This window comes from Tenrec ecaudatus, chromosome 18, assembly GCF_050624435.1.
Source record: "Tenrec ecaudatus isolate mTenEca1 chromosome 18, mTenEca1.hap1, whole genome shotgun sequence".
NCBI lineage: Eukaryota > Metazoa > Chordata > Mammalia > Afrosoricida > Tenrecidae > Tenrec > Tenrec ecaudatus.
Window position 1 is genome coordinate 47319512 of NC_134547.1, and position 10196 is coordinate 47329707.

Genomic DNA, 10196 nt, shown 5'->3' on the forward strand with positions numbered 1-10196 from the left:
GTCTGGAAACCCAGATGACTGCCAAGTGACTAACGGTGGGCAGATGCGCAGGACAAAGGTGATTCTAGTCAGGGCGGGAGGAGGCAAGCTTGTAGGGCTACTGAGGGCAGCACGTCATTGAAATGTTTGGGGGCTCCGGCTGGCTGCGGGTAACTGAAATTAAGGGGAAAGGGGAGCCCTGGGTGAGGGAGTCCTACCCATTTCTTAATCTCCTACTTCCCAGCCCAACCAGCACACGAGACTGCAACACCCAGTCTGGGGGGGGGGGGGGGCTGCTGGGAAGGGAGTGGGCGGCGGGAGGGAAACTTACTGTCATTTCTGTACTTTTTAACCGTTGCACCCTGAGCAGTCATTATCTTATCTAATTTTTTTTTCTTATCTAATTTTTTGACGAACATTTCAAAAGTTTTGTTTCTACTAGTCTTAGCTGACCATTTCTAGAATTCCAAATTCCGTTTTCTCACCATATGACAAGGTACTGATGAGTAACAGACCAAAGCCGCACAGACGAAGTCATAGCTACCCTGTTAGGGTGCACAGCATTTGTACTAGAGGACAAGTAGGAGCGCGGCGGCACTGCTAGCCACAAGGTCAGCTGTTCAAACCCAGCAGCTGCTCCTCCAAGGAAGGAAGGCGCTGTCTGCTCCCATCAGGATCTGCAGCCCGGGACCCAAAGCAGCAATCCTACCGGCCAGCATCGACCCGCGGCAGTCAGGCAGTGAAAGACAGCGCAGCTCTCAGGCACTCAACGCTCAGGCAGTGGCTGACTGCACACACCTGGGCTCTCGGTTCTGTGTGCTTTTAAAGGGAAACCAAAATGTCCTTTTATTACTTCCTCCTAATGATTTTAGCCACTCCCACCCCAACACTACCAAGCCCATACTCTTGCTGCACTAGATAGTGGGGGGGGGGGGGGGAGACAGGCAAGTGAGGCAGAGGACGTGACTTTGGGCACCGGCTCTGTCTGGCAGGCAGATTGCCGTGGCAGCTGAAGCTGCCCAGGTGGGCGGCGGAGCAGACAGGGTGGGGCATGCTCTGCTGCTCCGGGATCACTTCCTCTCTTCCTCTCCCTCCATCCGGCAGCTGTGACCAACTCGTCCCCATCCCTCCAGCCTTTGCAGCCGCAGTGACAAGGATGGTCGGAAGTGGGCTCCCGTGCGTTTTTAATATGGTGTCCGCTCAAGATTCAAAGCACACAATGCCATATTTGTCGTGAACACATGGGACACATACCTTTACCTCCAAAGAGCCCTCGTGGTTTCACACTGGCTGCTAACGGAAAGGCTGGTTCAAGCTCACCAGCAGCTCCCTGAGAGAGAGACCTGCAATTGGCTCCCATAGAGATCACAGCTTAGAAACCCCGGAGGGGCAGTTCGAGTGCCCTCTGCACTGAAATCAGTTCAATGTCACATCAGCAAAATCCACGACTCAAGGAGCGCCTGGTGGGTTTGCTGTTCACAGGGGAGTCAGCAGCCCCGTGCTTACCTGACAGCGCCACCAGGTCTTCCAACCCCAACAAAGAACTTCAGAAATCTCTCTCATCTATTAGAAAACCACTGCCACAGTGTTGCTTCCGATACGTAATCTTTGCCCGAGCAAGACACCCACCTTTCTCCTGCTGAGCAGCTGGTCTAGACCTATCAGTTTGCAGATGGGCAACTAGAACAGGTCAGGCAGCGCTGGTCCAAGGAGCCCCTACCTACTACTGAAGCTGAACTCTTTCGTAACCATGGGACATCGCGTACCCACCTACGTTTTAGAGTTACAAGTTAGAGTTTAGTAGAGTTTTAGTGTATGCTGCCACGTGGTAAGGGCATGTTGTAACTGAATAAATGGGTCTCACCCACAAACCCCAGCACCAAAGACTCTCTGGGGCATATGAGTCCCACTAATTATTTTTTAAAATGCATATTACCAATATATATATGTATGTATTTTAAAATGTCATTCAAAATGCCATCCATTCCTCTAAACACAAACACCTAGTTTTAATTTTAAAAATTCAAAATGGTTTGGTCTTGTAACACTTAGACCAGAATGGGTCAACTGGGCTCCCTGAGAAACCAAACCAACATTCTACCACTGTTCCAACTGGAGGGGAAGGGAGGGGAAACAAATGGCCTGGCCACCTGTGTCAGTGTGTAGCGGTCGAGGTGGTTCTGACCCCGTACAATGCTGGCCACCCGCAGGGGGGGAGGGCATGAGCTTGCAATGCTGTGTGGTTAAACTGCGGGACTGTTCCAAGGCCAGGGTCAATTTGAGTGTTTCTTCGTCTCCAATTTAGGACCAGCGCTGTCTACTCCCCAGCCTGTGTGCAGGACACTCCCTGTCGGGACAGTATGTGTATTGTCACCTTTCAGTCAGCTCCCAGAGACAAGTACAAAATGCCAACAAAACAGAGCTTCATACTCACCTCCCCTGAGGACAGCGGTTCTCAAACTGTGTTGCCTGATTCTTAACAGCAGCAAAATGACAGTGATGAAGTAGCAACAGAAATAATGTGATGGCTGGGGGGGGTCACCACGTGAGGAACTGTCTGAAAGGGCCGCGGCATCAGGAAGGTGGAGGACCACTGCCTTAGGACATTAATGAGCGTGTCCCTCTTCAAAGCGCGAGGGCAGTGAGATGACGCATGAGCACACCTCGCGGCAGGCGGGCGGTCGCCCCCTTGATCCAAGCCCTGCATAGTCTATTACTTGTGAGACTAGCCAATTTCTCCTCCGCTACCCCGCATTCCTGGGGTAAAACTCTCCGTCTTTGGGATACTAAAACCATAGAGACAAAAAACTAATAGGCCACTTTCGTCTCTAAACGTTCATAATTCCGTGAAACAGGTCAACGGGGTTTCCTGGACAGGCAGCTGCTGCTGTCAGGGGCCATCTAGCCCATCGCCTAGAGGCCAGCGTGGAAGGGACTGAGGCTGTCACCCCTTAGGAGCCGAGCGTCAGGTCTGCGCATGCGTCATCTCAAAACCACTGCTGATGGTTTGGAACCACCGACCTTCCACAGCTAGCACCCACTAGCGCGCCTTTGTAAAGAACTCACAGAAAGTAACCCGTGAAGGCTCTGCAGGCCACACATTCTCTCGCATGCGCTTGGTTTCTGTTTCCACAACTCCTTAAGAATTTCAAAACCATTCATAGCTCCTAGGCTGTGTACAAATGAGCGCAGGTACCATCAGCCACCAGTGTGCTCTCTGCAGCAGTTTCAGCACTCCCCCGCCGGCGAGACTTCTGTTTGAATGGTGCAATCTCTTTGTAGCTCAGTCAAAATCTCAATAGGTGTTTCAACTAATGCTTTACAGGAGAGAGAGACAGAGACAGAGACAGAGAGAGAGAGAGAGAGAGAGAGAGAGAGAGAGAGAGAGAGAGAGAGAGAGAGAAGAAGAAGAAGAAGAAGAAGAAGGAGGAGGAGGAGGAGGAGGAGAAGGAGAAGAAGAAGAAGAAAGAGAGAGAGAAGGGAAGGAGAGAGTACAGAAACATACTAAGATGCTCTAATAATCTAAAACAATGAAGGCAGGGATCAAGGGGCACTTTCATGGAAATGATAGTTTGAATCATGTAAATAAAATAAGCCTAGAAGCAGATGTCAAAGACATTTTAAAATTCTCAGAAATAGACTCTAAAGGAAAGCCTGCAAAGGCATGGGCTAACATAAGAGCTGAAGCCAAAGGCATGGGCTAACACAAGAGCAGAGGTCAACGGCATGGGCTAACACAAGTGCGGAGGTCAAAAGCATGGGCTAACACAAGAGCAGAGGCCAAAGGCATGGGCTAACACAAGAGCAGAGGTCAAAGGCATGGGCTAACACAAGAGCAGAGGTCAAAGGCATGGGCTAACATAAGAGCGGAGGTCAAAGGCATGGGCTAACACAGGAGCAGAGGTCAAAGGCATGGGCTAACACAAGAGCTGAGGAGGCCAAAGGCATGGGCTAACACAGGAGCAGAGGTCAAAGGCATGGGCTAACATAAGAGCGGAGGTCAAAGGCATGGGCTAACACAAGAGCGGAGGTCAAAGGCATGGGCTAACACAAGAGCGGAGGTCAAAAGCATGGACTAACACAAGAGCGGAGGCCAAAGGCATGGGCTAACACAAGTGTGGAGGTCAAAGGCATGGGCTAACACAAGAGCAGAGGTCAAAGGCATGGGCTAACACAACAGCAGAGGTCAAAGGCATGGGCTAACACAAGTGCGGAGGTCAAAGGCAGGCTTTGATTGCAAGGATCTGGGAGCTTCCCTCAACCCGACCACAGGTCCATGTCACAGGACAGCCTGCAGAGACTGTCATTTGGTGGTTTTAGGTTCCTAGCTCACTGGGCCTCTTCCCATTCTGCATAAACGCTACATAAATACATCTTACACACTGTTCCCACAAACTTTCCCCTCAACAGGGCGGCCCTTCCCCTAGAACTCCAACATTTTTTCCACACCCACAAAATCCGGTTTACATAATCTGGCCTGGGCCCTACACACCGCCTCCTCTGTACGTTGGTTTCGCAAACATACAACTAGCGGCCACTGCGTCAATTCCAGCTTCTGGTGACCATGTGTCGGAGCAGATCCATGGCTGGTTTCTTGGGAGCAGATCACCAGGCCAGCCTTTTGCTAACACTCAAAGAGTGTCAACCGCCCGCACCTCCCAGGGCCCCCTCTCAGACATCAAAACCAAACTCACCACCATCAACTCGACCGACTCATGGGGACCCTCAAGGACAGGGTGGACCTGTCCCTGTGGGTTTCCGAGACTGTCACTCTTTATGGGAGTAGAAAGACTTGTCTTTTTCCCGAGGAGGGCCCGGTGGTTTCAAACTGCTGACCTTGCCTTTGCTGTTGTTCGCTGTCTTGGAGCAACTCGCGTCTGCAGGGGAAACCGCTCAGCGGGTCTCAAGGCTGTGACCTTCAGGAGGCCTATCACCAGGCCTTAACTTCCGGGGTCCCTCTGCGTGGGTCTGGACTTCCAATCACAAGTCTAGTTCTTCCCTATTTGTGCCACTAGATTCCAAGGCTCCACTCCTCTCCCACACATTGGCTGCCCAGTAGTGCTGCCATTGGTGTTGTTGTCAGTTGCTATCCATCGAGTGCGTTCCAAGGCACAGCAGCCTTACGCACAACAGAACGTAACACGGCCCCATCCTGCACCATTCTCACAACTGTTCCTGTGCTTGAGCCCATTGTTGCGACCACTGCGTCACACCTCCTTAAGGAACGTCCTCATTTTTTGAGGCCCCTCTATGTTACCAAACACAACATCTTTTCCAGGGGCTGGTCTCTTCTGCAACATGCCCAGAGGACATAAGAAGTCTTGCCATCTATGCCTCAAGGGAGCACTCTGGCTGCACTTCTTCCAAGACAAACCAGTTTCTTCTCTTGCACCACAATTCAAACGCATCCATTCTTTCTCGGGCTTCCTGACTCAGGGTCCCCTCTCACATGCTGATCCCCTGGGAGAGTCCGATAAACTGTTTTGTAAGTGCTCAGGTGACACCAAATCGGGATGCCATTTTAAGAGAGAGAACGTCAGAAGAGATGCTCACCTCTTCCTCTCGCTCACAGATAGGCCTCTCTGCCCACCGCTTGTGACACCTGGTGCACAGAGGGGTGTGCACACACACGGGCTGCCACACCCAGGCTCAGCCATTTGAAACCACTGGTCTGTGGGAGAAAGATGAGCCTCTTGAACCTGGATCCCCCGGGCACCTTCCCCTAGCTCCTTCCTAAACCGGAAAACACAACGATTTTAACTGAACAGCCTAGTTTATGAACAGTTCTTCACAGGTTCAGGGCTGTTTCCCTCACCCCAGACTAAGCTTCACAGGCTGCACTCTCTGCCTGGAATTCCCAGCATGACTTGTTAGGATAACTCCTCATCTTCCCCGTCTACATTCAAATGCCGGTCGACGAGTCCTTCCCTGGGCACTGCGATTCTCTTGCCTCCACACTCACCATGTTTTGCTATGCAGCTATCAATAATCAATTCTTGCTTTGTTTTGTCTATATGAGCTGCTTTGCGGTCAGGGGGTGGGGGAGTTGTTAAAAGGTGCAGGGGATGTTCACAACTGTGACCATCAGAATGCCCCAAATCGAACCCCTGAAAGGTTTTGAACTAAATGTATTTGTCTAAAATTCCCTGTTATGTTATTGAAACAACAAAAACAAGCATACCCATTGCCACCAGGCGGGCACCAACTCCCAGTGACCCCACTGGGGTCACACATCTTTCTCCTGCAGACCCCTGGCTTTTCAGTTCGCAGCTAAGACTTAACCACCGCACCAGCAAGGCCCTCCTTTAAGATGCTCAGCAGACCTGTAATGTCTCAACATAGTACTTTCTAGAGAAGAATCCGCTTTGGGCTGTTGTCTTGTTGGACCCCCCCCCAAGGGGGTGTCAGAGTGCTTTAAAAGTGAAAGTGAATGCCTTGTGCAGGGCACCAAAGGGCCCCTTTCCACCGAGGGCCCAACACGCATTCACTCAAGAATACCACCTGCCAGGCTTTTGAGACCCTGACTTCACCCCCTCCAGGCTGCTGGAGCAGAAACTGCACGGGACAGGAGAAAATTGTACAGCGCCCGCCTGGGAGAGTCTGCGGAATCCCGGAAGGCCGACATGAAAATAGGAAAGTGGGCAGAGGAGACCCCAGGAAACAAGACCTCCGTGACAGGCAGGAAGACATGGCAAGGGTGTGGGATGCAACGCCTCTACCCACCATCTGGGGAGAAAGGGAGAGTCTGGTAAACCTCCATTTGCCACAGAGAAACCAACAGACTTCCCCTCAGGTTTTATGAAGGGGTGCCAACTCAGGAATCTGAACATGGGCTTTGTTAAGAGAAAACTCTTGAAGAGAAAAAGAAATGTAGAAAATCATTCAACAATACGGGTGGTTCTATTAAACACAATAGCAGTTCTTTCTCAAAGGCTTATTCAGACCTGACTTATATATATATATATATATATTTTTAAGTCTGTTCTGAATAACTGACTTAAAAATATATATATCAAAGCCAACATTATGAACCTTCACACTTGCCAAAGGCACCCTTCCCGTCTCCCTAAACCACAGACCTGCTCCTTCAACACAACCAGGAGGCCCGAGCGCCTCCTCTCCTTCCGGCGGGGTTCTCTGCACCTGCAGGGGAGGAGTGGAGCTTCGCCCTGGGCCGCCTTCTGCTAATTTCTCCATCAGCAGGGCCCCGAGGCTTACTTCCACAGCCCCCAGAGTTCCTAAATCCCTGATGAAGCACAATGGGATTAATTACAACAAATGAGTTGCATATCATCCTGTCAGGGAGGAAGATTACTCCTGCAGTCACTTACAGCCTTCTCTCCGCGCTCCCCCCCCATCCCAAGGAGGCCTGGTGGCACAGTGGTTAAGCGCTGGGCTGCTAACCGCAAGGCTGCCAGTTTGAACCTGCTCAGCCGCTATGAGGAAGGGCCCTCCCCAACCGGTCTCCTGAGTCACGGTCAACCCAAAAAACACGATCCAGAACAGTGGCACACACCCAAGCAACCCACTCACTCTTGGTGCAACTTTTCGTTTCTCTTTTTTTGTTTTGTTTTGTCTTTTTTTTTGGGGGGGGCGACTTTTCGGATCCCTGCGGAGTGGATACAGGTGGGGGAACTCGGGTGGCGGTGGAGACAAAATTCTGAAGCCAAAACACAGGTGGTGGGCCCAGTGTGAAACGCTGTGGTCCCATCAGGTCCGCGCCGGGCAGACGGCAGGGCCTTGCTGAATCGCAGGTTCGGTGGCGCCCGCCCGTCCGTCCGTCCGTCCGTCCATCTGGGCGCGGGGGGCAGGCGGACGCGGAGTGACCCGGAAGCACTCGTTCGGAGGGCCGCGAAGGGGGCCCAGCGTGCGCCCCGGCCGTGCTGCTCGCCCGCGGGCCCGCTGCAGGCCGCGCTGCCCAGGCGCCCCGCTCTCCGCCGCCCCCGCCCCGGCCCGGCCGCGCCGCGCGGTGGGTGCTCGCTTCGGCCGCCCGGTCCCCCAGGGCAGGCAGTCGCCCATCAAATCCCCGGTGGCGCTCGGAAACAAAGTTGAGCGCCACGGCCTCTGTCTGCGCACACGGGGCAAGTGCCGGCGCACCCACAGGCCTAGCATTCCCGGAGAGTCCACGCGGGAGCTCCCCGGGCCCGGGGGGGGGGGGGGCGAGGGCCGGGGGGGGGCTGGCCGCGGTCCAGCAGCACCTTCTAGAACTCCCCGCGGCGAAACGCCGGGCGACGCGGGCTCCCGGGCCCTGCCCGTCCCGAGGGCGCCCCGCTGCCCCGCCCCGGGGTCCCGGCACCCGCGCTGCCCCCCGCTTTCTCTCCCCGCCCCCTCCGCCCTGCACGCGCCGAGGGCCCCCTCCCCGGCCTCCAACCCCGCCTGGTTGGGAGCTCCCCCCCGCCCGCCCGCGGCCTCTCCGCCGGGAGCCCGGGCCTCGGGGTCCGCGGGAGGGCACCCCGGGCCCGGCCACGCCTCCCCCACCCGTGGGTGACGTGGCGGCCCCGGCCTCGCTCACCCACACGAAGAGGCTGTCGGCGAGCAGGTAGTGGGCCACGTCCCCGGGCCGGGGGGCCGGCGGGGGCGGCTCGGCGGCGCGGGGCCCGGGCCCGGGCGGGCGCAGGGCGCGGTGGGCGCTGAGGACGGCGCCGAGCAGCGCCAGCGCGCTGAGGCCCGTGTAGGTGCGCAGGCTGGGCCACGGGAAGCGCTCCAGGAAGAGCAGCGGCATGGCGGCGGCCCCGGCGCCCGGGCCTCCCCGCGCGGCGAACGGCGCCCGCGGCCTCGGCCTCCGCTGCTCCCGCCGCGCGGGCCGTTCGCGCCGCTGCCGCTGCTGCCCCTGCCGGCGCGGAAGAGGCTCGGCGGGCCGGGCGCGGGGTGCGGGGGCGCGGCCTGGGTCCCCCGCCCCCCGCCGCGGGCCGGGCCTCGGTCCCCGAGGACGCGCGCCCCGCCCGGCTCCGCCCGGCCCGGCCCGGCCCGCGGCGGGCACGCGAGGACGGCCCGCGGGCGCGGGGATCGCGGATCGCGGCCGCTCGGGCCCTGGCCGCCTCCCTGGGGATGGACGGCGGCGGGAGCGCTCAAGACCCCGTCCCTGGAGCGACAGACAACGGGTCCGCCCGCGGGGTGCCACACTGCCGTGCACGCACGCCTGATACCCTGCTCCCGGGTCCCGAACGGGCAGCCACTGCCGCTGCTCGGAACGCGCAAGGCTGCCCCAGCGAGCCGCCACTCCTAGGGGGGTGTGTGTGTACCCAATATTTTTTTTTTCATTAGGAAAACAGACGTGGGTAAATCGAAATGCACTGCTGCCAAACCATAACTTTAATTGAAAATAAATAAAAATCTGGACATGCCCTCCACCGAGGTCTACACTTCCCAAAGTGATGTCCCCATCTCTCGCTCCCTTCCCTGAAGGATTCTAAGCTGGTCCATTCCCGACACATTGGCCAGGTGTGCGCGTTTAAAATGATCTGTTGGGGGGGTGGGGGGTAGGAAAGGTCAGGGCTGGTAAAGTTCCCAGTGACATTCCCATAGGGACAGCCCGGGCCACCCTGGATGGATGAGCTGGTTCGTGAGGAGGAGGTAAATGTTCCTCAGCATAACTTCCCAGGTCACCAATGTTCAATTTTCTTTAAAAAAAAAAACATTTTATTGAGGTTCTTACCACTCATCACAATCCATACATCCATCGTGTCAAGCACACTTGTACATTCGTTGGCATCATCATTTTCAAAATGTTTTCTACTTGAGCCCTTGGTATCAACTCATTTCCCTCCTCCCTCCCAAATAATTTATCATTATTATCCCAAATAATTTATCATGTCTCCCTTCACCCACTTTTCTGTTGTCCATCCCCCAGGGAGTGGGCTGTATTGTTCAATTTTCTAGAAACTTCCTCATACCTGTCCTGTGTCCCTCAAGAAAATCTAACAAGATTACCTCTTAGGGATCTCTCAAAGCCAATTAATTGTCAGTCTGTTGTAGGGACCATCTCTTCCCCTCTAATTTAACTGGCCCAGCAGATAAATTCCTTCAAAAGCCCTAGTTTGGATTGACCTTTCCCCTCTAGATCATATCAGTACAACCAAGACTGCTCCTGGGGCATGAGTCACTCCATAACACTTCCACTGGCTTCAGTAAAAGATGCAAGATCAGCTCTTTGAATACCTGGCCTTTGCCACCATCATTCCAAACCCTGGCTGAGGCCAGTCTGTTTGCTTAGCACT

The 10196-nt window shown here is 55.0% G+C and overlaps 1 protein-coding gene across 2 annotated transcripts in view; it reads right to left on the reverse strand.

The window, feature by feature from the left end:
• AMFR (autocrine motility factor receptor) overlaps positions 1-8795 on the reverse strand; it is a 54625-nt gene extending 45830 nt beyond the window's left edge. The window contains exon 1 of one of the 2 annotated variants that reach the window (XM_075537326.1): positions 8492-8795. In XM_075537326.1, the coding sequence (XP_075393441.1) occupies positions 8492-8701 (210 nt within the window). In that variant the 5' untranslated portion in view covers positions 8702-8795. Of the gene's footprint in view, positions 1-7512; positions 7643-8491 lie in introns of those variants that run through there. The other variant, XM_075537327.1, reaches the window with a different exon arrangement.
• Positions 8796-10196: the final 1401 nt, after the last annotated feature.